This window comes from Saimiri boliviensis, chromosome 6 (assembly GCF_048565385.1).
Source record: "Saimiri boliviensis isolate mSaiBol1 chromosome 6, mSaiBol1.pri, whole genome shotgun sequence".
Classification (NCBI taxonomy): Eukaryota; Metazoa; Chordata; class Mammalia; order Primates; family Cebidae; genus Saimiri; species Saimiri boliviensis.
In genome coordinates this window covers 65,701,976-65,729,878 of record NC_133454.1, presented here as the reverse complement: position 1 = coordinate 65,729,878, position 27,903 = coordinate 65,701,976, and the positions used below count along the sequence as shown (strand labels likewise).

The 27,903-nt window shown below is 51.7% G+C and overlaps 1 protein-coding gene across 1 annotated transcript; it reads right to left on the bottom strand.

Moving 5' to 3' along the window:
• Positions 1–338: 338 nt before the first annotated feature.
• On the bottom strand, positions 339–27,903 carry ADAMTS15 (ADAM metallopeptidase with thrombospondin type 1 motif 15). Its single transcript, XM_003923502.4, has 8 exons — positions 26,529–27,903; positions 14,865–14,997; positions 14,229–14,396; positions 13,704–13,987; positions 7,418–7,595; positions 5,829–6,010; positions 5,547–5,722; positions 339–3,923 (listed from the first exon to the last, which is right to left on the bottom strand). The coding sequence occupies exons 1-8, from the start codon at positions 27,483–27,485 to the stop codon at positions 3,149–3,151; spliced, it is 2,853 nt and encodes a 950-aa protein (XP_003923551.2). The 5' UTR covers positions 27,486–27,903; the 3' UTR covers positions 339–3,148.

Sequence of the window (27,903 nt, the reverse complement as noted above, 5' to 3'; positions counted from 1 at the left end):
TTTTCCCTGACCGCTCTCCCACACTCAGGCTCCTTCTTCTTCCTTTTCTTAGCTCCTTCTCTCTGAAAAAGGTCAAATGTAATCAAACGCCCACACCCAAGCTCCCACTCTTAGCATCGGTTGGTTTCTCCTTCACATGAAGCATGATCTGTCACAACTCTGCAGTTGCTGACTTGAGCTCTGCCTCCCCAGCTAACCTGGGAGCTGCACAGGACCCGGTGTGCCTGTCAAGATCACCGCTGTCTCCATAGCTCCTAGCACCACGGCTGGCACAAGCTGGGGGTTCTGTGGATGTGAGGAATGCATGCATGAATGAGAAGCAGTCCAGAGGCATGACACAGATTTTAAATACTTACAGCTTTATTAGGAGTAGGCTGTGGTCGCCTCAGCCGCCAGTTCCCCTGTATACACAGTATACACAGCCCAGCCAGCACCCAGGTCCTTCCATCCTTCTGCAGTACATAGAATGCAAAAGAACCAAACACAACGGCAGGGAGGGAGGGTCTACCGATGAGTGTCAGTGTCTAGTGCTTCCGGGAGCCAACTGCCAGGCTAAGGATGCTGAAGTCCCTCAGACTGTCATCAGCTCCTGCCAGACCCCACTCCAGCATGACGAGGTCCGTAAGAGTGTTTGAGCCAGACTCCTCCAATCAGTGCAAGCAATGGGCAAAGGAGGCTAGGGAATCCTGAGCCCAAAGCCGTATTGGTCCACCTCCCACTGAAGAAGCTGTTGGGGCTTTCAGAATGTTCCTCTTCTGTAGACAGGAGATACCACTGTAACTTTACTCCATCGCCAGAAACCTGGGCCTCGAGTCTAGCCTCTGCTCCACCCTGGAGAGCGTGGTTGGATTAAGGAAAGAGTCAAAGGCAAGCAAGACAAACTCTCTAGGTTGTCTTGGTCGTGCTTCTTTTAAACAGGGAAAGAAGAAAAAAGAGAAAACAGCACAACAGATAAAAGCACCGAGGCCTGGCTTGTGTCAGGAGCCAGAGTGGCTGTCCTTCCTTGAAATGGCTTGTCAAGTGACAGATGGCAAAAGCCACTCTGCTCTCCTGGAGGCCAGCCTCCTACCGAGGGCACCTGTCTTCCCACCCACCCTCTCCCCTGCCATCCTGCACAGCCCCCGTGCCACCCTCTCGTCTTCAAGGAGGGAATGCACCAAGCGCAGGGCGTAGTGCTGTCGTCGGCTAGCAAGGATCTGCTTCTGCCTGGCACCCTGGTCCCTTTTGTCCCTGGAGCCCCACAGTGCTCACAGAGGGGGTTCCTCTTCACTCAGTCCTTCAGGGGTGACTCCAGCCCTGCCTCAGAGACTGGGACCTCCTCTGCCCCTGCATGAACTCTGTCCGAGGGCTCCAGCCCCACGTTAAACCCGGGTGAGAACATCATCCCAGAGGCTTCACTGGCTGGCTACTTGGTTTGTGGATTCTGACTATTAGGGAAACCCACATAAAAGAACTGAACTTCTCTCCCCCAGGAAGACACATGCTTTGATCTTAGCTCAAGTTCTCCACTGAGGTCCTGGATTCATCACCTACACTCAGAAGCAAAATGTCCTGTGTACACAGTAGGGCATCTGAACCTTCAAGAAACACCCAGCTTAGCCAAAGAAGCTCTAACCCCAAAGTATCTCCCCACTTGGAGCTATAGGAAATGCCTGTTTCTATTTCCTGACATGTCTATAAGACAAACAGGTCTCCAGCAGTTCATACTAGTGGCTACCAGGCCCCCTGGGTCAATCATTGATTCTTGGTGCCTCCGGAAAGCCACTCCCAAGGAGTCTGAAGAAAGAGGCCCTACCTTCGGCTTTGGAGCCCCAGTAGGGGTTGAGGATATGGGGAGCAGGCCTCATCCCGGTGGCTGGACAGCTCAGTCTCCAAAGACTGAGTGTGGTGGAAGACCAGGTCACCACTGTCCCAGGGGAGGGACACGGCTGGGTTCCCAGTGAGCATAATCTGAGGTAGCAAACAGTGGAGAAGCGAAGGCCTGGGGATGCAGCGTGACAAGCCCAGGGAAGACAGCAGTAGCTGTTGGAATGAAGACGAGTTTACAGGCACACAGGTGTTCAGCACCTAGCCCTCCTAGGCACATCCCACCCCTCACAGTGGGTGCAGGACTGTGGCCACTGTCAGGGCTCTCTGAGATGACACAGACCCTCTACTGACAGCCTGCGTATATGTGCCTCTGTGGAGGAGGAAGCCATCAGAACTGCAGCCTCCTCCTCCCTATCCCAGGGTGACATCCCCCAAAGCCAGGCCCAGAGCTCAGCACCAACCCCAGCCCAATGACAGCAGAACCTCCAGAACTTTCCCAAAACTCCCTGCATCAGCCAGAGACTCCATCACCCCTAGCAAGTGTCAACACCTTTCTGTAATGGCCGGCTCCATCCTGAAGAAGACGGCAGGCTCCTTACTGACTTTCTCCCATACCCGCAGAGCCTCAGACGACACTTCCATGGCAGCCCTCCCACTGGTCCTACCCCCTGCACATCGGAGGGAGGAGAGGCTGCTTCTGTAAGGGAGGGCCAAGAGTGCAGGATGAAAAACCTCAGGACTCCCCGTGCACATCCACACCCTCCAAGGTGGAGTGGCCAGGCTCCAGGGGCCCTAATCTCACTCTCCCCATGGCTTCTGCCCAGCCCCAGCCAGCTTTTACTGCTTAGTCCATGTCAGTCCGAAAAGAAAAGTGGGCTAAAAGCACCGTGAAAACCCTGCCTTGTTCAGACACGGCTCAGAGCCCATGGGGCCACCTGAGGGTGCCAAGCTGCTGGGATATGGCTCTTCCAGCAGCCTGTGGCCTCCCTTCCGGGGGCCAGGGTCCCTGAAGTTCTGCCTGGAAGGTGCTTATCCTCGAAGTCCCTTGGAAATTGGGCCTCAGCACCTTCTGCCCGGCACCTGCACCTCAAAGCCTCTCCCCACAACCAGCCTGAGGAGCGGGGCCTGAGGTAGACTGCGCGGGAGTTCCTGGGCTTCCCTCTGCCCAGTCCAGGGAGGAGGAGGGAACCTCTCGCCCTAGCTCATGGTCTTTGTCCCTGGATGTGGGTGACATCGTGGCGTGAGCCCCTGGCCACCGTCCTCTGCCCACTGCTCCAGCTGGCAGAACACTGGCACATCAGTGGGGTGGAGAGTGAGGGGGAGAAAGGGATGACCCCACTCAGCACGGCCTCAAGACACAGAAGTCCAGCTCCTGGGGCTTGCGGCGCGGGTTGCACTGGTCCCGGGCCAGCAGCCGGCCTCCGTGGCCCACGCACTTCAGTGGGCGCCTCTTAAATCCCCGGCCGCAGCTCTTGGAGCAGGGTGACCAGGCGCTGACCTCCCACGTGGGGCAGGGCCCCCCGCAGGTTTGCGTCTCCACGGGCCGGTGGGCTGCATCGCAGGCAGGGACAGCGTGCTGCCCCGGGGAGCCCCGGCAGTCCACCACCCGCTTCTGCAGGCCGCTGCCGCAGCTCACAGAACACGGCCCCCAGCTGCCCGCCACCCAGCGTGCAGGGGGTCTGTGGTCCGGCTGCTCCACCTGGTTGGAGAGGCTGAGGACGCTGTTGTGCAGAACGGAGGGGGGCCGGGGGTCCTTGGGATGGGAGGACTTGTCCTCCCGAGGCTCTTTGGGCAGATAGAAGGAGTAGCGGACCCGGGGCGGCGTCATCTTCCCCACGGAGAGGACCTCCACTGTCAGCGGCTCCAGGATGGGCCGGGAAGCCTGCAGGCTCTCCACCGCCGTGCCCGTGCCGCTGTATCGCAGCAGGCTGCCCTTCACCGCCAGGTCCCGCTCCACTGCCGACACCACGAAGTGCCCGTTGAGCAGGTACTTGCCTTGGCTGTTCTTCAGAGCTAGGTAGTTGTCATCCCCAATCAGCCCCTTGTAGCCGCGCTGGCGGATGTCGATGCTTGAGGCGCCTGCGGGGATGGCCACCACGAAATTGTAGCCATGCCTGGGGTGGGAAAGGGGGGTGTGCATTAGGCAGAAGCCTGGACCTAAGGACCTCACGCTTCAGGATCTGTTTTCCTCAGTAAACCTAGCTTTCAGTGACTTCTGGCATGAGAGTAAACGCACAGGTTTTGGAGTCAGAGAGATCCCTGCCCCTTGGCGACTGGTACTGAATAAATTACTGAGCTTCTCCAAGCCTCACATCCTCACCTGTAAAGTGGAGCTCAGAATTCCGTACACCTCATTGAATTGCAGGAGGACTGAGTCCACCAAAGCACGTAGCATGGTGCCTGGCACACCCCAAGGATGTACAGACATCCACCATGAGGAGGAGGCAGGGGAGGAAGAAAGTCCACCTCCCGGAGCCTGAGGCTGGGAGCTCAATGCACTGAGAGGACACTGATCCTGGAGGCAGGGACACAGATCCAGCCCAGCTCATATGCCAACTCCTCATGATTTTAAGCAAGCCAGGGTTCTAGTGTCCTCATCTGCATAATGAGTGGGTTCAGCTAAATGATTTCTACAGCTCCTTCCAGCTCCAACAAGCTGTGAAAGGAACATCTGCCATTTAACCAGTGAAGTGAGCCTGGGGTATGTACCTCCCGCTCCCCACGTGGCCTCCCCATCACAGGTCCCTGCAAAGCACAGCCTGGAACACCATCTGTCCCAGGTGCCTGAGCTCCCAGAGATGGGGCTGGGCATCCTCCCTGCACATCACCACCCAGGGGCTCAGGAGAGGTTGTCGTGTCCAGGGGCACAGTCAGGGCTCCAGGACAGCCATCTAGGCCTTTCCATCACCAATCCCTGGACTCCCAAATTTTCTGGGCCAACCATAATCCCCACCCCCAAATGGGACCTCAGGTGCCCTGCCCCCTCTTCTTCCAGAACGTGGATCAGGGCTTTCCAAGGAGCATGTGTTTAACCTCAGGCAGCTCAAGCTGGGGGGCCCAGATTCTGGAGTTGGGACTAGATGCCCAGGGGTTGCCCAAGACATGAAGGCTCCTTCAGTCTCAGCCACTCACTTGCTGTCTCTTGGCAGTTTATTGCCATTCTCACCTCATTCTAATCCCCAAGGTCAGGGCCTCAAGCCCAGGGAGAGGCTGGCAGCTGTCACATTCAGCCTCATCAAGGCAAAAGAGTAGTGGGCATTTATTATGCACGAGGTACAATGCTAACTATGTTACTTGGACTAACTCCCTTATTCCTCAAAAAAGCACACATGAAATAGCATATGCACTTTACAAGTGGGGACATCTAGAAGCCTGGAGTTTGAGTTCACTTGCCCAAGGTCATCCAGAAAATGGGTAACTGCTATCTGAATCCTACCGGTCTTACTCTAGAACACTATACAGACTCTGTCTAACAATTCTGCCCACCTTCCTAAATAGCATCTCCTGTTAAGTGGATCTTCCCCCAGCATTCATCTTTGCTGAGAGAATGAATGAATGAGTGGCTGAACAAGTGAGTGAAGAAACAGCAGCCCCAGAAGAGTATGAGTGGTTTCTGTAGCAAGGGTACTGGCTGGATGTGACATTTACCCCAGTCTAACCCAAGCTTCCAATGCCTGGGGAAATTCCACCTCCCTCCCTTTGCTGCCTGGCAGCACCTTCCAGGGCCCAGAACTCACATGGGCTTGGTGAAGAGTCCTGTCACCTTCTTGCAGCTCTTATTGTCTCCCCCACACACCCCACACTTGTCGAACCTCTTCTTGGAGCCCAGGTTCCCATCGCAGCCGGCCTTGATGCACTTGCCTTGGACACAGATGGAGGTGGAGTCAGGAGAGCACAGCGTGCCGTCCACCACCTGCAGCGCCCCGGGAGGGGAAAAAGAAGGAAGAGCAGAACATCTCAGACGATGCTCCCCTGAAGACCTGGTCCCTACTTTGTTCTCAGGCCCCCAGCTCACTCACCTTGGGTGCCAGCACATAGAAGTAGCCAGTGCCATTGGCTCGGCAGATGAGCTTGCACTTGTCACGGGGAGACACGCCTGAGTACTTGGGCACCCATGCCACGGCCAGAGTGAGCCGGTTGGTGCTGTGGTTGTAGCCATTGAAAGCCTCACACTGCTCCTCCCGGAAGCTCTTTCCGGAGGCTAGGAGGAAGAAGCATAAGAAAGAAGTTGAAGGGAAGAGCAAAGGCTGGTGCAAAGGACAAGCCTCCCTCCCAGCCTGGCATGGCTCTCAGAGCCCTTCCCACCCTCATCACCAAAGCTTCAACCTCTCCACATCTCAAAGCACTAAAGCAGACTAGGCCCTGAGGACCCAGGGCACAGATGAAAACACATCTCCTGAGCAATGCGCCACCTTCTCCAGTAACCCAGCCTCACACTCCCTCTAGCTTGCAAACTATTTTCAGAATAATGTTACTCAGTGCATAAAACAAATTATATAGATTTATGACAATACCAATTACATCTGCTACACAACTATCAATATATTTTGAAACAAGTCTGTCATACATACATGCTTTTTTGTTAATGTATTAAATATGATTCAGGGCCTGGCACAGTGGCTCATGCCTATAATTCCAGCACTTTGGGAGGCCAAGACAGGCAGATCACCAGAGGTCAGGGGTTCAAGACCAGCCTGACAAACATGGTGAAACCCCACATATACTAAAAGCACAAAAATTAGCCAGGCATGGTGGCAGGCACCTGTAATCCCAGCTACTCAGGAGGCTGAGTTGGGAGAATCACTTGAACCTGGGAGGCGAAAGTTGCAGAGAGCAGAAATTGCACCACTGCACTCTAGCCTGGGCAACAAAGTGAGTGAGACTCTGTCTCAAAAAAAAAAAAAAAAGTATACACACACACACACACACACACACACACACACATATATATATGACTCAGGAATGAACTTGATAACGACTGTAATTTTGAAGTAAGGATAAGCTTAAACAGCACTTTGACAATTCTGCAACAACCAAAATGTCATTTGAAAATATCTATGATTCCTACTAATGACAAAATCACAGTATTTCTGCTACTATTGTAGTTTTGTTGCCTAACTGAAAGAAATACTAAATTTTAGAAGGAAAAGTTACTTAAGACAAATGCTAATTTCTATATGAAAGAAAGAGTAAGTGTTAGATTGAAACAAAACAATAGAGATGTGATTTGTTTCCCCAGCAAGTTCCTGAGCTCTGTACTCCTGCTTACAAAGACGGGCGGGGCAGACCTCAGCAAAGAAGACGGCTCGTGTCTCATTCCCATCATCCGTTTAGTCTCCCAGACTAAACATCAAGAAAGAAACACCTTTGCCAAAGGTGAATTGAACGAGGAATGACCCCAAGAGGAATCTGTACCACTCCACTTGCTGGCTTTGTCCTGAAGCCCCTTTGTCATTAATAAGAATCCATGATAGAAATACTAGACTACCTGAATTACCTGTATACCCAATTACCTCGAGGCCATGCATTATGTGGAGTAGGGGTGGGGGGGGGGACCTCTGGCCTCACCTCCCCTGCGCCCAGGCCACCGCTGCTCTCCCCACCTCACCTGAGCTGGGGCAGGGCTCCAGGTTGCAGGATCGGTATTTCACCCTTACTCCCTCGCAGTACTTGCCCCCGTTGGCAGGGGTGGGGTTGGTGCACTGCCTCCTGGCCAGCTGCACGCCCCCACCACATGTGCGTGAGCAGGGGCCGTAGGGCTCCCATTTGGCCCAGGAACCATCCACCTGTGAGGAAGAGCCTGTTACACTTCTTGTTGGATCCAAGTGCCACACCCAGCCCCTTAGCCCACAGAAAAGCTACAGTGTACAGCCTCCAAGTTCTCATCCCACCTTCCCGGAATGAAATTTGTGTTGTATCATGAAGGAAAAAACAATAAGCAAATGGCCAGTGTACACCAAGCCCACCCAACATTCCAACCAATTAATTCGCAAACAACAATTGCTCCCAAGTGCAAAGAAGGCTTCGTAAAAGAGAGGCCTCTTTGGGCAGTGGAGTGAGACAGACCTATTTTCCTTTCTTTTTTTTGAGGTGGAGTCTCCCTCTTTTGCCCATGCTAGAGCGCAATGGCACAATTTCGGCTCACTGCAACTTCCACCTCCCAGGTTCAAGTGATTCTCCTGCCCTAGCTTCCCGATTAACTGGGATTACAGGTGCCCGCTACCATGCTTGGCTAATTTTTTTTTTAATAGAGATGGGGTTTCACCATGTTGGCCAGGCTGGTCTCCAACTTCCAACCTCAAGTGATTCACCCATCTCAGCCTCACAAAGTGCTGGGATTATAGGCGTGAGCTACTGAGCCTAGTCAGACCTATTCTGGACCAACTGCACCCACACTATACCACCCTAGTGGGCTTGAGCAATGGCAAACCCTCCTTAGCTTTCCGGTGCTTCACTTGCAAAAATGGGGCCGATAACACTAATACTCGGGCCTGAGCTCAGGTGGATGACAGAAGCAGCCTAAGACAATTCCCAGAACCACACTGGCCCTGGCAGAAGTTCAGAGATTCCTCTTATCTCACAGCTTGAGGGGATTCAAAGAAAAAAACAAAAAAAGGTTCCCTTTGTTTGTCTTAGTGCATTCACAGGCATCTCTAAGGCACGGCCATCCCCCAGCCTTGTGGATAAAAAATGTCGCCATAGATATTTGAATGTTTTTATTCCTTTGTGTTTTATAATTCAGACTTTACTCCAGACCAAACTGATCTTAACCTCGATCAGGGGCTGTATTAGAGAAAGTTTCACCATGAACCATTCTAATGTTTCTGTTAAGAAGAGGTCAAGATAAGACACTATTAAGCAATCTAAAACGCGATTTGGCTTTGGGGCGAATTGTGCAGTGCTTCGGCGGGCTTTTCTTTTTTTGCTTTCTTTTTTTTTAGTTTTTTTAACAGGGTAGAAAGGGGATAAAACTCATAGTGGTCATGATGTTTTCCTTAGAATGACAGTGAAATGAGTTTGGACCCTCTGAGCACACATCAGCTGAGCAATAGAGGAAGCGGCCCCACTGTCCTCACCTGGAATTAAAACTCCGCCACTGCCCTTCCACACAGTGCCTAACTCACATGGAACTAGGCAGAAGCTGGCTGCATGTAACAGAAACACTTTAACCTGTGTACATATCCAGCATATTTATTCACTTTGTCCTTTTGTCAGATTTTTCTTGTTTCATTGTGTCAACATGTCTGTTTGATCCTATTCCAAAAAAACCACCACCACCACCCTCCTTCAACCTTGCTTTGGCCTCAAACTACTCAAACTCGAGCCTCACTCGTTCCATCCTTTCACTCCCTGAGACAGTCACCCACGTTTGCTCTTCCCACATACTCCTCAGAGCATCGCACTGTGGGTTGTGTCCCCATCACACCCCGGGAGCTGCCCTCTCAAAAGCCATCTGAAGACTGAAAGGCCTGTGCATAGGTCTCGTGATCTCCAAGTCTTCTTCAGCATGTAGCATTGTTCCTGCAGCTTCTGAAACAATGCTACCTGGTTTTTATTTGGTTTCCTTGCTTCCTATTCGTAGAACAAGTGTTGACTCTGCTCCTGCTCTGTGCATTCACTCATTCCCTCACCAAACACTTGTGGAAGTCCCTGCCCTCAGAGCAATTCCTCCCTACTGGGGAGACAGACAATAAAAATGAATCCGTGAACAGCGCTGGGTGGCTTCAAAGTAGCTGGTAGGGAGGAGTTGGGAAGGGCTGCTCTGGATTATGAGGGTCCCTGAAGGAAGCACAGGTGGCGTAAACCATGCAGACATCAGGGAAAGGAAATTCCAAGCAGAGGGATCAAGTGCACAGGCCCTGAGTGGGGATGAGCCTGGAGTACGCCAGCGTCTTCGGGGCTGGCAAGGCAGTGAGAAATGGACTCACTCATTCTGAGCTAGGGCAAGGCCCCTAAAGGTTGCCAAGCAGAGAACTGGCATAACCTAAGGTGCATTTCAAAAGAGGTGCCATGGTGGAAATCATCTGTAAGGAGTAGGATCAGAAGCTAGGAGACCAGTTAGAGGCAACTGCAATAATCCAGGGGACAGGGGGTGGTGGCTGGGACCAGGGTAGGAGCAGACGAAGTGGTAAGAAATGATCCGGGATCTGTCTTGAAGATAGTGGCCACAGGGACTGTGGAGACACAGGGTGTGAAGCATGTGAGAGAAATAGGGTTAGAGCTTGAGCAACCGGAATGTGGATTTACCAGCACAGCTCCAGGGGAGCTGACCAGGAGCTCTGTCTCACAGACCCATGTATAAGATGCTTATCAGGTGTGCAATGGACATGTCCAGATTCCCTTAGAGATGCAAGTCTGCAGTTCAGGAGCCAGGGCTAGGCTGAAGATGCAAATCTGGAGTCTTCAAGCTACAAATGGTATTTAAAGCCATGGTCTAGATCAAGCGTCCCCAAACTACAGCCCGCGGGCCGCATGCGGCCCCCTGAGGCCATTTATCCAGCCCCCGCCACACTTCAGGAAGGGGCACCTCTTTCATTGGTGGTCAGTGAGAGGAGCACAGCATGTGGTGGCCCTCCAACGGTTTGAGGGACAGTGAACTGGCCCCCTGTGTAAAAAGTTTGGGGACGCCTGGTCTAGATGAATCGGCGAAGAGACTGAGGGTGGATGGTGAAGAGAGAAAGGACTGAGTGTTGAAGCACTCCAAACTTAGAAAATGAGAGTGCAAAGAAGAAGCAGTCAGGGTGATGAGAGGGGCAGCGAGGGGAGGAGGAGAACCAGGAGGCAGTGGAGACCGTGTTCTGGGGGCCAGAGCTCTGGGCTGCCACTAATGCTGCTAGCCGGCTGGGCGATGGGAGGGAAGGTAACAGTCACTGACCGTGGTATGCAGGCCATTTGGTGGCCTTAATAAGAGTTGTTTTGGAGAAATGATGGCAGCGAACGCCTGTTTGGAATGGGCCGCAGAGAGAAGTGGGAAGACAGAATTGGAGACAGCAAGCGTGTACAACTCCTTTAGGGAACTTGCTGGAAAGGGAGTCAGAGAAACAGACCACAGAGGAAGTAGGATCATAAGAAGTTTCGTTTCCGATGGGAGAAATTACAACAAATTTGTATTCTAAAAGGCATGATTCAGCTCAAGATTGGGAAACACTGGCACTGCAGGAAAGAGAAGTCATCAGCCATGTCCTTTACAGGCAAGAGGGGACAGGGTCCCGGTGCAAAGCACACAGTTTGGCCTCAGATCAGAGCAGGGACAACTCAGCCACTGTAAAGCGGGCCTATGGAGAGCAGGTGCAAGAAGCAGGTCGGACAGTGGCTGGAAGTTCCCTTCTGATTATTTGATTTTTTTTCCCCTTAGGGAAATGAGAAGAAAGGTCATCGGTGAAGGTTGAAAATGAGAAAGAAAGAGTTGGTAGTGGGAGGAGAGAGGTGATGGTGGCTGTGCACTAATGGTTTAGGAGGCTGGGAGAGTTAGCCAACTGGGGAAACGAAATGTGTGACTCCTGGGCAGCATTCTGGGCCCACCTAAGTTTCCAGGTCATCAAATTATTTTACTTTTTTTCTTTTTCTTCCCTCCACCCCTCCCCTTGAGATGGGATCTCGTTCTGTCACCCAGGTTGGAGTACAGTGGTGTGATCATGGCTCAATGCAACCTCCGCCTCCTGTGTTCAAGTGATCCTTCTGCCTCAACCTCCTGAGTAGCTGGAACTACAGGCATATGCCATTACCTCCCACTAATTTTTGTATTTTTTGTAGAGATGGGCTTTTGCCATGTTGCCCAGGCTGGTCTCAAACTCCCGAACTCAAAGGATCCTCCCACCTCAGCCCCGCAAAGTGCTGAGATTACAAGTATGAGCCACTGTATCCAACTCAGGTCATGAATTTAAACTGAGACCGGTGAGCACAATTGCATGTTTTTCTCCAACCATAGTCACCTGTGCAAGCACAACTGAATGTGTGAGTGAGTTGGACGCAACCCAGTTGGTGGCTTATCCAAGTATGTCTGATACAGAGACAGGGGCAAGGGAGTCAAAAGCGTATGCGAGGAAGTGATTTCAACAATGGACCATGGAATTTCAGCTCACTAAGGAGGTGGTGAGGGTAAAAGAAGGGTGAGGCATGATGGGAAGGTTGTCACAGCAATGGACTGTAGGCCCAGATGGGATTGAGGAACTGCTGGAATCCAAAACCCAGAGGGAGTAATCTGGGAAGACAGGGCCTTGGTGGTAAGAATGGGGTTCCTGAAACAGATCTGTGGGAGCTGCAGTGATATGTAAGATATGCTTTATTATCTGACCTTGCCCAATGAGAGCACTGACTTCCATAAAGGTTTCACGGAAGGTTTCAGTTAAAACGCAGTGACCAAGGGATTATTTAGGAAAGAGGTTGAGGAGGTGGTAGATCTTACTGATGACAGACTGAGAACTCCAGAAAGTGCGGAAGGATGGTGCTTCTCAGGCAGCATTTTCTCCATCCAATATTATCTCAACTTCTCTCTGCATCCTCCAGCCTCATCTTCCCAAGAGGAGGCACTGGCCACATATTGCCTGTCCTCAGAACCTTCTAGTGACTGGCAATCAAGGTGACTGCCATCTAGCCCCAAATGACCTTCCTGAAAACGGTTCCCATAGAGTCCTCAGCTACCACAGCCTTTTAGGTCACTCTGACCCGCCCAGGACCTCCCATCTCCCTGCCTTGCTCTGCTTCTCTTTATGGGGATCCTACCCTATCCCTGAGGCTCTCTTCAAATCCAACCTCCTCCTCAAAGTTTTCTCAGTCCCCTCTCATCATCATCAATCTCCTGACCCCTACCCCGCCCTGTGACACTTTTGTGTCATTTTCATCCTTCTGTCCTTCCACATAACACGCACTTCTCTGCCTCTTGTATTACGTTTCCAGCTTCCCCACTTGACTGTGAGCTCTCTGAGGCATGGCCTGTGTTTTATTTATTTTTCTGATCACTATAGTATCTTACACAGTTCCCTAAACACAGTGGGTTGTTGCCTAGCAAGCAGTTGAAGGTTTCGTGAGATACGTTATCCCCAGAACACAGAAAAGGATTCCAAATAACATATTCATCTCAGGGCAATTGATCAGGTGCTTGGTGGATGCTTTTTTGTGGCATTGCCTCTGTGCCCAGAAAATTTGTACCAAGTCCTCCCCGAGCTGAGAACTGGGGACGTGGAGGGACAGTCAGCTCCAGGATCCAGGAAGAAGACAGATCTTTTATTCCTGCCGGGAAAAGTACAAAGCCCTCTCCTATCCCCAAAACGAGACCTGAAGAAGATAAAGCTACTATATTCAGAGACTATTTGGGATTCTGAATGTGTTCTGGTTTGGTTGCTATTCCTATTTATCAAGAAGGAAAACAAGTATTGTTCAATTTTGTTTCTGCTAAAGAAAAACAACAATTGCAACAGAAATGGGGGCTTTGCTTCATTGCAGCTCTGAGCCCTGTTCCTACACATGGTCCCCAGCTCCCTGGATGTGGAACACACTGGGAAAGAGTGGATGAGGGAAGCAAGAGAGGAGCCAGTGAGTGAGCCGCTCCTAACACCAGGTGTTCAGCTTTCAGCCCAGAGCTCCTCCCCAGGTAAGACGAGGCCTGGAGCTCAGGACTGAGACCCCACCTCCTGCTGAGGACTTTTCCCCATGTGTCTGAGGCCTCACCAAGTCCTCTGACCTGCCATAGCTTTTGTCTCCCATCTTAGAGTCCAGAAGGCGATAGGACCGTATAGAAGGCAGGGAAGGCACAGCTCAGCAATGCAACAGTGATGGTCCCATGGCCAGTCTGTGATGGGCAGCTTCCTTAGTGAAGACCAAGGGCAGGGGAGGGCTCCAGGTCTCCATCCCTTTTCTCCCAGCAGCCCCCGAGCATGGCTCCAGCACTCACTCACCTTGTGCTTATTGAGGTTGTGTCTCTCCACACAAGCCCCTTTGAGGCAGAACCTGCCATCGCCACAGCTGGTGCCGTCAGCCCAGGGGAAGTGGCGGGTCTGGCACACCATCTGCCCTTTGGCCTTCCCAGTGCACCACAGCTTGGTGCAGTACTGCATGTAAGGACAGGGCTTGGAGCCCACACCAAAGGCCAGCTCACACTGCTGGCTCAGGGTGTAGCTGGTACCCGGCAGATCCTCGGGCAGGGAGATGGGCTTGCTGGGTTGGTCCAGGAGGCAGTCACCTGCAGAAAGCCAAGGGCGTTCGTTAGGATGAGCTGGGAAGGTGAGGTTTGGCTAGCCCAGAATCTGAATGGTAAGGGGAGAATTAACCAAGGGCAGCTGGAATGCACTCATGTCAGAGCCCAGTTCCAAGGGGCCATGACACCTTAGGTGCAGAGGATGGAGAGGTGGGCACTCCCACCAGCACCAGCAGCAAAGCCTCCTCCAAGGTGGCCCCATTCCCCTCCCACTGCCCTGGCTCACCGTGCCCGCTGTCCAGGAAGTCGGTGATGATGGCAGCACTGCAGGCTGACCAGGGGTTGGCGCGGTCAATCTGGATGAGGGTAGGGGACATCATGTGGTTGGCTCGGAGCTTCCCAAACACCTCCTCACAGACTTTCACATTGTCATGGGGCATGTTGAACACGTGGCCTGTGGGTGAGGCAAGAGGACTGAGAGGGCAGGAGGAAGGACCAGGGGGTTGGAGGGAGAAATGGGGCAGGGGAGCTAGAAAGCCTGTGTCAGCGTTCAGGCTGGTCACTGCCTCCTATCGACAGACTGCTTTTGGATGTCCTTGAGATCATGTTCTTGTGTTTTCTGTCCCCTCCATCAGGCTGTTGGCTCCCTGACAATAGAGTGTACTACCTCCTTGTCATTAACATGGTGTCCCCACAGTCTCTAAGTGCTGAGACACCCTGCCAAGGGGCTCAGATCATGTCACTGGCCAGCAGGGCTGGGGTGATCGGAAAAAGTAAAACAAAGCTGCTTCTAAGGCTTGCTGTGCCCTAAGAAGGGATCATAAGGCTTCAGAACACAAAAGGGCAAAGACACACATCTCCCACCCTCCAGGGCATCCCAGGCAAACCCAGAAGACCCCAGGAGGAGCTTATCCAGCCTCACCCAGCTCGTGGGCAGTGGTGAAGGCTGAGGGAAGCCCATCGTCCTCGATGACCGAGCAGCTTCTCTTGGGGTCGCACATGGTGCCCACATCAGCCATGCCCAAGGTGTCGCAGGTGGTGGCTCCACACAGGTCCTGCCAGGGGAGAAGCAGAAGCCAGCCTGAAGTTAGAGACAGTGACAGAGGGACCTGAAGGGAAGAAATGGCATCCTATGGGACATTCCAGCTCATCTCATTCCAACCTCGCCAGGCCCAGCACCTTCCAGTGGGCGCTTGTTCCTAGGGGGTTGTGGGGCTGTTCACAGAATAAACCCAGGCTGACGGAGGAGACCAGGAAGAGCTCTGTGGCTCACCAAAAAGACTTTGCCCAAACCCTATGCAGGGAGGTCCTCTGGGAGGAAATTAAGAGGTACCAAATTAAACTACAAGGGCCACCACTTTATAGACAGACAGCCCTCCAGACCAGAAAAACGGTGACTCCCATAGCCAGAGGAGGCTCACTGAGGCAAGGGAGGAAGCCAGTCCCATTCCCACACAGAGGCAGCTTCGAGCAGCCTCAGTCTTTGCTGGGCTGCCTCTTGGCCAACCATGAATTAAGTTCAGATTCTCAGCCAGAGGGCTGCCAGCCAAGGACCCACCCATGCCAGCGATTTGGCTGCCTTAGACTGGGAGGAATCAGTGAGGTGGACCCAAGCCCCCATCCAGACACAGTTCCATTGGCTACAGAAGCTCAAGGAAGCACAGGCTCAGTGGCTGCTAGGAAGAAAGATACATGAAATGGAGAGATGGCCACCTAAGCAGGAAGGTCTCTTGTTTTGCACTGAAGCTTAACTTGGCTGCAGAAGCTAGGGTCTCCAGCAGCAAACTGAAAGGAAGTATTCCCAGGGGACACAGAAAGGCAGGATAGGGATTCCGAGGTGGATATTTCAAAGAATTTACTGAGCATCACAAGCCAGAAACACTTCAAGATACCTTAAGAGCCCAAGAATTGGAAATAGGATAAGACATTTGTATACATTCTGCTCCTCTTAAGAAAACGTGTGGTGGGCTGGGTGCAGTGGCTCATGCCTGTAATTCCAGCACTTTGGGAGGCCGAGAATCATCTGAGGTCAGGAGTTCAAGACCAGCCTGGCCAACAAGGCAAAACCCTGTCTCTATTAAAAATACAAAAATTAGCTGGGCATGTTGGTGGGCACCTGTAATACCAGCTACTAGGGAGGCTGAGGCAGGAGAATCACTTGAACCTGGGAGGCAGAGGTTGCAGTGAGCTGAGATTGCAACATTGCGCTCCAGCCTGGGTGACAAGAGCAAAACTCCATCTCAAAAAAAAAGGGGGGGGGTGTTGAATCAGTGATGCTGGTTCTCTCTTCATTACATCGCTGCCTTCAATACATAAGGCATTCTTCATTTCACAGGAAGCTACTGCATCACCTCATTTAATCCTCACAATAGGCTTAAGATGCAGAATATTACCATATCTATTTGTCAAAGGTGGAAACTAGGCGCAAGCCCACAGTTCATCAGAGCCATGATGTATTAAATGCTGACACCGCATGCACTGTGCACGCATGACCCTCTTTAATCCTCACAACATCCCGCTGAAATAACAACTGCTACTACCACCTTCCACAGGCAAAGAAGCATGTGTCCGTATGCCCCTGCCTGTGTATGCAAGTCCACGTGTGCATCTGTGTACATGCTGGCAAGGGGCAAAGGTGGGCAGCGGCACAGTGCATGGAGCCAGGAGCCAGGGGGCATGGGAGGAAAAGCAGTCAGAGTACAGAAAATCAGCAAAATTTAATCCAAAGCACCCAGAAGTTTACCACCTGAGCAGTCAAACTTGGCTTCCCACGGTCAGGTGATAGTCACACCTCCTAATGAGTGAACAGTTATTCCGAGGGTGACCGGCCTGAACCCTGGTGCACCAGAGGCAGTGACGTGTGCCCTGCACACCCGGCCAGGTCGGCCGCCTATGCTTGCTGGAAGCACTTCCACTTCTGGGAGCCCCAGGGAGGACTTCTCTTCCCATATTCTTTCCTCTTCAAAGACTCACTCTCCCAGAAGCTTTCCCTTCCCAAGAGCTCTGAAACCTAGAAAACAACCACTGTCAAAACTTGGGAGGGGCCCAGGTGTAGCAGCTCGGGCCTGTAATCCCAGCACTTTAGGATACCAAGGCAGGCGGATCGCTTGAGTCCAGGAGTTTAAGATGAGGCTGAGAAACATAGTAAGACTCCATCTCTACAAAATATAAACAAAATTAGCCAGGTATGATGGTGCACAGCTGTCATCCCAGTTACTCAGGAGGCTGAGGTGTGAGGATCACTTGAGCCTGGGAGGGTAAGGCTTCTACAGTGACCCATGATCATGCCACTGCACTCCAGCCTGGGTGACATAGCAGGACCCTGTCAAAAAAAAAAAAAAAAAAACCTTGGGAAGGGACCTTCACCAGACCAGCAGACCAGCAGTTTAAGCAATTTAGAGAATGTGACAGCTGAGGAACATGGATCAGCGTGCGAACTGGGGAGAAGCGGGCCAAGATGAGGAGGGAAGGGATGAAGGCTCTTGCAGGGGCATAGTGAAGGATGCAGGTGTAGGAGACGTGCAGTGTGGGACCCAGCAAGGCTAGCGCTCTGGACATTCTAGCCCAGCAGTTGCAGCCTGTGGGGGCAGGCACCTCTCCTTGCCTCTAGGCTGCCTGCACACTCACTACTGGCCTGTGTGAGAGGGACAGGGCACAGGAATAAGAAGCAAGAAGCCTGGATTCTGGTCTTGGCCCCATCACTAAGTAGATGTGTGACTTTATCCAAGTCCTCTCTCTCTCTTCAGGGCCTTGGTTTCCTGCTCCGGGGAAGGGCCAACTTTCAACTAGATCTGAATCAACCAGCACTTTCAGCCTCTGCTCCTTCCCCACTCCCAGACCATGCAGCCCCTTCTGGCCCTGTAGGTTATAAAAGGAACTCACAGAATGACATGTTTTTAGAAACCCAAGGAACATCTTGTCTACTGACCCAAGTCACGTAGTTGATAGCACTCGCCCTCAGAAAAGTGAAAGTCACCCGTGTGGAAACTCAGAGTCCTGTTCCCAACCCTGCTCTTCAGAAATGCCTAGAGCAGGCAGGATGCGGTGGTTTGTGCCTGTAATCCTAGCACTTTGGAAGGCCAAGGCGGAAGGATCACTTGAGGCCAGGAGGCCAAGACCAGCCTGGGCAGCATAACAAGACTCCATGTGTACAAAAATTAAAAGGAAAGAAAAGAAAGAAGGAAAGAAGGAAGGAGGGAAGGAAAAGAAAAAGAAAGATAAAGAAGAGAGAGAGAAAGAAAAGGGAGGAAGGAAGAAAAGAAACTCCTAGACCAGATTGAATGCTCAGACTGGGATGTCGAGGGCGTCTGGAACTCAGCCACCCTGCAGCCGCCTCTGTGGCTGGGAAGTCCTTACGGCCAAAAGCCTCCTTCCTCCTAAGGAGGGTGGATTTTCTCTGGAGCAAAGACATGCAGCTGCAGGCCCTTCTTGGCCAGGAGCAACCTGTTCTTTCCATCAAGAAGTCCCGGTTTCCCTGGATCAAACAAGAAGAACAAGGAAAGAGCCGGCAAATTTCCTGAGGGTAAGAGTGGCTCTGGGAGCAGCCATCCCGCAGTAACCAGCATCTTCACTATGGGAAGACACAGCTGTGTGGGGTCAGAAGCTCTGCCTGTCCTCCTCCCCGCCCCGGCAGGGACTGAGTGAAGAACCACTGGGCCTTTGCACTTTGAACGCCTACGAGTCCTTGCACAGGGGCCCAGCAGTACCTCATTTGTGGCATCAAATATCTCCACCCTTCTGGAATGAACTCAGAGGTACTCAAACCGCCTTAACCTCTTCAGCTCAAGCGCTTGTCTCCAAAAAACAGGAGCTGTTCTGCCTTCTTCCTCCTAGATGGTGTAGGCATTCCTAACCCAGCCCCTACCTGCCTCTTATTGCCAGCATTTGGCCATTCCTCTTAGTAGCTGCAGCTGCTTTTCCAGATGATCCTGGAATTATCTTGGCCAGGAACCTAATCCTCCTGGACTGTTATTTTCTAACTGTCCCTTCTTATAAAATAATTTAGGACGAGAGCCACAACTTAAATAAATAAACAAGGATAAAAGCTGGCAGTGGCTTGTTTACCAGTGTCGGTCTGTACACCCCTCCACCAGCTGCCTTCCCTGAGAACCTCCTTCCTACCTCCTCTCATTTCCCAGGCAGGTACCAAGATGCTCAATGTTTTCCAGCAATACAAAGAGAAAGGGATGCACAAAAATCAAGTATATTAACTTTTTTTTTTTGAGACTGAGTCTCGCTCTATTGCCCAGGCTGGAGTACAGTGGCATGATCTCAGCTCACTGCAACCTCCACCTCCCGGGTTCAAGCATCTCATGCCTCAGCCTCCCGAGTAGCTGGGATTACAGGCATGCACCACCACTCACCCGGCTAATTTTTGTATTTTTAGTAGAAACGGGGTTTCACCATGTTGGCTAGGTTGGTCTCGAACTCCTGGCCTCAAGTGATCCGCCTCCCTCAGCCTCCCAGAGTGCTGGAATCACAGGCGTGAGCCACCAGGCCCAGCCACACAGTAACATTTTTAATGTGGCAGAAGACATGTGCATTCTCATGTAGCAGACTTCCTGCTACCACTGAAGTTCTAGGCAGGAGAGCCACAGCTCACTTTTGTGGTTACATCATAGCATCCAGGCATTATGCTCACAAGGTGACTTGTGGGCTATTCTCTGATGTTGTAGATGAGGAAACTGAGGCCCAGTGACTTGAGATTATGCTCCCCAGTCCATGTGGCTATCAAGCGAAGAATGAGGTCCCAAATCCAGAGCTCTGTTCTTTGGTCTCAATCATGCATCTCTAGTTAGGAGACTATAATTACGGGTGAAAAGCACCCTGTGCTAATATTACTATGGTGCCTTTAATGTGTTTCCCATCTGAATCTCTGCCTGCATCACTGTATTTCCTTGTCCAGCCCAAAATCCATGTCTGTTTGTAATCCCCAGGGATGGGAGGGCCTTGCTTTGCTAGAAGTATAAAATCGAGCAATTCAGTGCCTTGGCAATGTGACTTAAGAATGTTAGTTACTTCTACTGGCAGATTCTGTTTCACTGGCATATAAATCCCTCCAGATGTACAAAATGGTATTATTGCAAGAGAATGAGGTAACCAAAACAACAATAATTACCTCAGTGAGGAAGAAGAGGAACCCCAAGCTTGCAAGAAGGCTAAATCTTCTATAAAAAATCGCTACATCAAGAGAAGGTGCCTACAAATAGAGTGAAAATAACTAACATTTACTGACTGGCAATTTGTGCCAGAGACTGTCACGAGAGCTTTACCCTTCCTTTGCTCATTTAATCCCCATAGCTTCAGGAGGAAGATGACATTATCTGGGTCCATCGTACAGAAGAGACCCAGAGAAGGTAAGTAACTAGGCCAGGGTCACACAGTAAGCCCAAGGTTAGACAGAGGAGAAGCAGACAGAGTAGGGTTGAAGTCCAGGCAGTGCAGGCAGCTGCAGGGTTGAGCTCTCACCATGACTTCCGGCTGCTTCTAGTGCACATCACACCAAGAATGGAAAGCCCCGCCCTATAGCTCAAGCAAGTGCTCCTTGACACTGAGTGGAGAGAGTCCTGGGGAAAGGGAGAGGTAGGATTAAGTGCAGAGAGTGCTCTAAGTGCACTGTCTGCACCGCCTCGCTGGTTGAGCAAGCAAGCCCCTGGCTCCTTACCCAACACCTGCATTGACACACTGACCCCATCCCTGCCCTGCCGTGCGCCCTGTCTGCTGACTCCAAGGTGAATCAAATGCACTCCTCTCTGGAGCCCCTCCTTTCTTCAGGGCAGAACCTCATGGCAAAGAGCCAAGACGAAATGCCAGAGGAATCTAAAACTCCCTCTCCCAACCCTATAGACTGACAGCCTCAAAAGCTGGATGAATGATCCCCAGGAAGGGAGGTGAGCTGCTGAAGCACCCAGAGCTACCAGCAGCCCTTGCACTTCTGTCTGCACTGTTCTTCCCAAAATCACCTACTGCACAGACAACTTGCAGGGACCCACGCAGGGGCTAACAGAGACTAAAGAAGTCCCTGCCTAGAAGGAGTTTACAGATCAGTGGGACTAGCAAATGCTGACATCCATAGCTTCCATACAAAAACAGGAGCAAGCGTGAAGGATACTTGCAAAGGCAATGGGACAGAACATTTTAAATCAGGACTAGCCAAACTTGAGTCTGGCAAGGGCTCTGTAGCTAATTATTCAACAAGAAGCATGTACTAAGTGACTACTAAGGTAGTGATGATAAAACTGCCATAATTGGGGACCTATTCTGGACCACTAAGTAACACTTACCTTTCCGACAGCCCTGTAAGTGAGGCACCATGTCATCAGCATTATCCTCCTTCTAAGGACGAGGAAAGTAAAGTCCAAGTAGCTGACTCATGCAATGTCCATTGCTAGAGCATTCAAGCCCCCGGATTCACACTCAGCTCTACCTGACTCCAAGCCTGTGTTCTTTCCATCATGCCACGTGATCGAGTCAAGGTGTCAAGGAAAGGTTAGGGGAAAATTCCGGGGGTGAGAGAGGACACAGAAAACTATAGAGAAGTTCAAAGGCAGGAGAGCAAGACCTAAAGAAAGAGAAAAACTCCCTTGCCTTTCTAACTAGACCAGCGGTTAAAAATAAAAGAAAAAGATTCCCTCCAACCTTCCTCCCCGATCTGCTGACATTAATATCAGTCAAACTCATTTGATGTAACTGAAGAGAGACAGCACTCATCCTGCAAGACAGGGAACCATCATATTCCACTCCTCCCTCTTCCTTCCCACTCCTTCCCTCCTCTCTCCCAGAAGGCATGGTGTTTCCAGTTAGTGGCCAAGAATAACAAATTATTAAATACTAAATCTACCAATGACCTCTCTCTCCTAATATCTTCCAAGGCCTGACTTCAAGAAAGATCCTAACAAAATCATGATCCTTTTCCATTGTACAGGGAGATACGTGTAACGTACGTCTCATCACTTCGTTATTGACTATTTTTAACGGAACACTAACTTTCACTGCCTTACGGCAAGTGCTTTTTCACCGAAAGAACTGGTGTCTGCTTCACATTTGGCTCAAGAATGCTCTTCCACTCTGCACAGTGTAGGACATCCCCAGTGAAACACAGTACTGCTCAAGGTCAACAGGAAGATAGCACCAAGCTCGGGGTTGGGAGAGGGGAAAAGTCAGAGCACAAAAGAAGAGAATAAGGGGGAAGAGAAAGACGGCAAAGATCCTGCCTGGATGGTCCCAAAAGAAGAAGGCTAGAGCATGGAAGAAGAGTGAGAAGAGAGGGAAAAGAGGTGGCATCAAATGATACTAAGAGGCAACAGGAAAAAAACAAAATGAAACAAAATAGGGTGCAGTGGATCACGCCTATATTCTCAGCACTTTGGGAGGCCAAGGCAAGCAAATTACTTGAGTCCAGGGGTTGGAGACCAGCCTGGGCAACACAGCAAGACCTCGTCTCCAAAACAAAAGAAAATATATTTTTAATTAGGCTGCGTGACACACACCTGTAGTCCCAGCTACTTGGGAGGCTGAAATGGGAAAGGCAGTGGACAATATTATAAGCAACTTTTTGTCAATGAATTCATAATTCAAATGACATGGAAACATTTCTTGAAGAATATAAATGACCAAAGCTCACTCGAGAAAAATAACTTCAATATATATCTGCTTTAAAAATGAAATTTTTAGTTAAAAGTGGTCTCACAAAGAATACGACAGAGGTCAGGCATAGTGGCTCACACCTGTAATCCCAAAACGTTGGGAGGCTGAGGCAGGAGGATCCCTTGAAGGGAGTTCATGATCAGCCTGGTTAACATAATGAGACCCTGTCTCTACAGAAACAAATGAGCTGGGCACAGTAGCACAGGCCTGTAGTCCAGCTACTCAGGAGGCTGAGGTGGGAGGATCGCTTGATCCCAGGAGTTCAAGGCTGCAGTAAGCTGACGCCACCACTGCTCCCCAGCCTGGGTGACAAAATGAGACCCTGTCTCTAAAAAATAAAGAAATCCATGAAAAGGCAGACAGAATAACCATAAAATACAAGTCCTAAAACAAAATAAATAAATAAATGAAGCAGCAGACCAGACACAGTGGCTCATGCCTGTAATCCCAGCACTTTGGGAGGCTGAGGTGGGCGGATCGCCTGAGGTCAGGAGTTTGAGAACAGCCCGGACAACATGGTGAAATCTTGTCTAAAAAAAAAAAAAAAAAAAAAAAAAAAAAAAAAAATCTAGAAATAAATGAAGAAGCAGACAGTAAAACCATAAACCACAAGTCCTTAAAAAAAAAAAAAATCAATCCAAAGGAGGAAAGGTCACAGATAGCAAAGCAGACAGTGAAATGGAGGAGAGAGCATCTGACGACATAGGAAGCAGCTCCCCTCTGCAGCCCCCACTCCCCTTCCTGCTCCCATCCCTTGGAGTGCTTCCTCAGCTTCGCATTCTGCATTCGGGAGAATGCCCCTCCTTCCCAACAGGGCTGGTCTGGCACTTAGTGCATCCTACTGAAATTAGTTGTTGTCGTGTAGGCTCCTATTACAAGGTGAATTCCTGGGGACCTGACGCCACCATTTTTTTTTTTTTTTTTTTTTTTTTTTTTTGAGATGGAGTCTCTGGAGTGCAGTTGGCGACATCTTGGCTCACCACAACCTCCGCCTTCCCAGTTCAGGCAATTCTCCTGCCTCAGCCTCCCCAAGTAGCTGGGACTACAGGCACGCACCATCATGCCCAGCTAATGTTTGTATTTTTAGTAGAGACGGGCTTCCACCAGTTGACCAGGATAGTTTTGATCTCCTAACCTCATGATCCGCCCGCAACGGCCTCCCAAAGTACTGGAATTACGGGTGTGAGCCACCGCGCCCGGCCTAGGCCACATTTTATTACTATTCGTGGCTCCAAAGCCCACGGGAGTACCTAGAAATAATAATAAATAATGCTCAAAAAGTACTAAAAGAGAGTACAAATAAATGAATGAAAGCCATTCTACCACAAAGGGTTACCCAAACGGCGGTTATTGGACCTAAAGACAGAGAAGTCTCGGGGAATGAGGGCCTACCAAGCCTCAGCATTAAATACCTGGCTCCTAACACCCAATGCAACAAGAAGCCAAAGAAACTTTTCTCCTCCTAGAAATAAATGAGAAAGACTCTGGCTCTAGTTCTTCACAGATTCTGGTTCCAGTCCTGTGCTGACCTCACCCTGCTGTTATGAGCCTGGAGACCGATCACTTTGCAAAATCAGATGTGCACTTTTCTCCATGAACTTATTCTGAATCTTTAAGTAAACTCCTCAAATTGTCAAAATAGTTCTTGTATAACCACTGTATTCTCCTTTCCGGACAGTTATGGTTTCTGGAGACCGCAGCTACCTTAATCTTAAAAAGAGCAGCAATTCTCTCCTGTTATTGAATACTGTACCTTCCCCAGAGAGTTCAGCACTGAGAAGATCCTGAGACTCTCAGAATGCAGTAGGCCCTGAAGTCTGAGCTAGTGAGGGGGTGGGGGAGAGGTGTTTAAAGTGTAAAGTACATACCTTGATGGCGGCCCTGCCAACACTGAAGCCCCACTCAGGATTTGCTCTCTAGAAGCCTAAGGGGAAGGCAGCTTCTAAAAGTCACATCTTGCACATCACTGCTTCTGACCCAGTGGTCATGCATCTTGTACCCATTATGCACGGACAACACAGCCCCCGGGGTGTTGAGCACACACCACTGAGAAATAGAAGCTGTCAAGCTGTTTGATTGCTTCTTCTTCAAAAGGCGGGCTCCTTCTGATGGCACGGTCCCTTTTCCCAGCAGGAGTTCTCTTCTTAGGGCTGACTCCAGAAACCAGCCTTCACCACTAGGCTGCAGAGACCGAGGTCTTTTGTTTTGGAGCCAATGAGTGACCTTCACTGGATCAGCCCAGGTAGTGGATGGGGCAACAGCTGCTTTGCCCATTAAGACATCCTGTTCGTGGCCTTTGCTTTATTTCAAACCCCAGCAGTCTAACTGCCGAGCAGGTCTGTGCGCAGAGGTCGAAGCCACCTCCTTTGCAGCTTCCCCATGAGTCAGGCAGTGCTTGCAAGGGCTGGGCAGTGGCAGCTCAACAGACTTCAGTTGGAAGAATGAGCACAAGGAAACAGACTCAGGCCAAATACTTCCCTAGAGAAACCAGGTGGTGGGAGGAGAAGAAGGCTGGGAAAGGAGGAAGTTCAACTCCAGGAAGGGGCTAGCTGTGCCAGATGGGTTACTATGGAAGACTCCAGCTCCAGCCTGTGTGCACCAGTCCAATTTGAGTAACCATTTGCAAACAGTGGAGCGTTAGAGCCCCAGAGGTAACCAAGGATTCCATGCCATCCCCAGAATGCTGTGGTTATGATAATAACCAAAAAAGAGCATGGCACAGATTCAAGTCACAGCCCCCCAATTCAGAAGAAGCAGCTCGCTTGGATGACCCTTCTCCTCCCAGCCTCCTGTATCTGAGAAATTTCGAGAATCCAAATACTCCGCATTACCCAATCACTCCAATACCTGTGAATCTAAATGTTCACAGTTACTGCTCCTTTGACACAGAATTATTTGACATAGAGTTTTTGCAAACGGCAGGGCTGCTTCCTGGTCTGGGTCCATCTTTCTAATCTCAGTACTCAGTTTCCTTCTAACTCTGCAGCTGGAATCTCCAAATACTCTCGACTAAGCTCACACCACTTCCACACCAGCAAGGGCAGACGCTGAAGCCCTGAAGTCAAGTGCGGTCATAGGAATTTTAGTGACTTGGGAGCATGAGCAACCGTGCCTGCTCTGCTCTGTAGTACACATCTGGGCTAACGGGTTACCCTCTGACAGCAAGGATACAGGAAAACTGGAAGGTTTTCCCAACTCAGCTCCAAGTGAAACTCCAAGTGAAACAGTCCCAGCTCCAGACGGGTGCCCTAACTGCACTGCCTGCTCAGAATGCTCTGGAAGCTTCTTGGGCCAGGCCCAGCAGAGAAGGTTGTAGGAGAAGCGGCAGTGAAGGAGGGATGCTCACAGTACTTTCTGGCCTGTCACTGCAACCCACAAAATATCTCAATGATTCCCTCCACCCCAATCCGGGCTTTCCAGGCCCAGTACAGAGAGAAGACAGCGTGTTACCCGAAAGAAATGCAGCAGGCGCTGACCTTGGATTACCTTCCAGTTCTACAACCCTTGAAAGGAGACCTCAGAAGGAGTCAGAGGAGACTCGGCCGCCCATGCGATAGGGGCGGGCGGCTTCCGCCCTCTCCAACACCTTCCTCAGAGCGTCTCCTATCGGCCTTGGACACAAACTGCGGCTCCGGGGCGGCAACTTCCTGGGTTCCGGCCCCTTGGCGCCTGATCCAGGAGGCGCTGATTGGCCGCGCCAGGCCAACACCTTCGGAAAGCGCAGGCTCTACTCCGATGGCCCAGATGCACGTGAGCCGCCGCTCCGCGGAGCCCAGGAGAGGTCTCTCCCTGGAAACTCCAGAGTTGGGAGTCGCAAGAGACCAATAAGGTTTAAACTCGGGGCATTGCACGATAAACAAAGGGGATTTGGAGTGCTAGGGAAGGTGACCCTAGCAGGGCTAGGGCTATCTGGGTGCAAAGTGACGGCGGATCAACTCACCTGCCTGGTGAAGAGGATGGCGGTGTCCCAGTACTCGGGGTGTTTGTCACTCACTTTGTTCAGCTTCTTCTGCCAGGCACAGAAGTTGCGCAGCGTCAGGGCAGCGTTGCCGGTGACCTTGGGCCCGGAGTCACGATCTCTGAGAAGCAGCACCTTGACCACAACGATGTTGATGGGGTTGAGGATGCTGGGATGGCGGTAGAGTCGCGCCGCCGTTGCCAGCAGCGTCAGCAGATAATGCTCCAGGTCCGCGCCGTGGAACTTGACCATTGACTCGTCCGCCACCACCAACGTCTCCACGTACCGCGGGATGGACACGAAGCGCTTGGCGCGCCCAGACCTGCGCCGGCTGCGACTCTCCCCCAAGCTCGCCCGCCGCGGCTTGTACGGGTCCAGGGCCCGCAGGATGGCGGGGTTCCAGCCCGAGGCCACCCCGCAGCGAGAGGTGGGGCCTCCGGAGGGCCCGCCCGGGACACCCCGGCGCTGGAGAAGGTGTGCGCCCTGGCTGTTGCGCTGCGCCGCCGGCGCGCTAGCGTTGGGCAGCGGGCTAATGACATACTCGGCCCCTCGGTAGCCAAAGGCTCCGCGGAGTCCCCCGCACAGGCTCACAGCGGCGAACGAGTCCGGCTCTGCGTTCACGTCCCCGGAGTAGAAGCAGCGTCGCAGCTCTGAAGAGCCCCGGGCGAGCCCCTGGAGGGGGACGCCCAGATGCTCAGTGGCAAAGGCGGGCGCCAAGAACTGAGCATCTGGCGTCAGGTGTAGGTAAAAGTCCTCCTGAAATGCTGTGATCTGAAAAATGAGCCCCTGATCCCCGGAGTCCTCGGGACCCCGCCAGTAGTAGTGGCGGCCGTTGATGTCCGGGTCCAGTCGTATGGGAACCACTACCTCCCGCTCTGGCTGAGAGCTTCCAGCGGTTCGCCCGGCGAAAGCCAGGGTTAGGATGCCCAGAAGCAGCATGGCGCCGGGCAGCGCACCGCCCGCTCTGGGAAGGGGCTGGGCCGGGCTCTCTGGCTGCGGACACGGTCTCGCTGCAGCCCGCACTCTGGAACCGCCAACGCTCCGGGACAGCCCGCAGCTCCCAGAAAGGAGAGCCACCGGAGGGAGGCTCCTCCCAGGGCTGCGAGCGTGCACCCGGCAGCCCGCGCTTCCTACCTGTGCCTTTGCAAGCAAAGCGCGCCCTGGGAGCTTAAGTACAATCGCTGTCAAGTGCAAGGACGAGGATTTGCAGCGCAGAACTAGCGGGAGGTGCGGGGCGGCTTCTCGCAGCCGCAGCCACTCGCAGCGCAGCAAGCCAGGCGCCGGACGAGCCTATTAAAGGCCCCCTTCTCTTTGGACTGCCCAGTCCGCGCCCCTCCCCTCACTCCCCTCACTCCCC

Excerpts from the sequence above, each read along its gene's own strand:
- ADAMTS15 (XM_003923502.4), bottom strand. The coding sequence starts at position 27,485 with ATGCTGCTTCTGGGCATCCTAACCCTGGCTTTCGCCGGGCGAACCGCT. Across the intron at positions 14,998-26,528 it reads CCATCCTCTTCACCAGGCAG|GACCTGTGTGGAGCCACCAC; the intron begins GTGAGTTGATCC and ends CTCCCCTGGCAG. Across the intron at positions 14,397-14,864 it reads CACCACTGCCCACGAGCTGG|GCCACGTGTTCAACATGCCC; the intron begins GTGAGGCTGGAT and ends CCTCACCCACAG.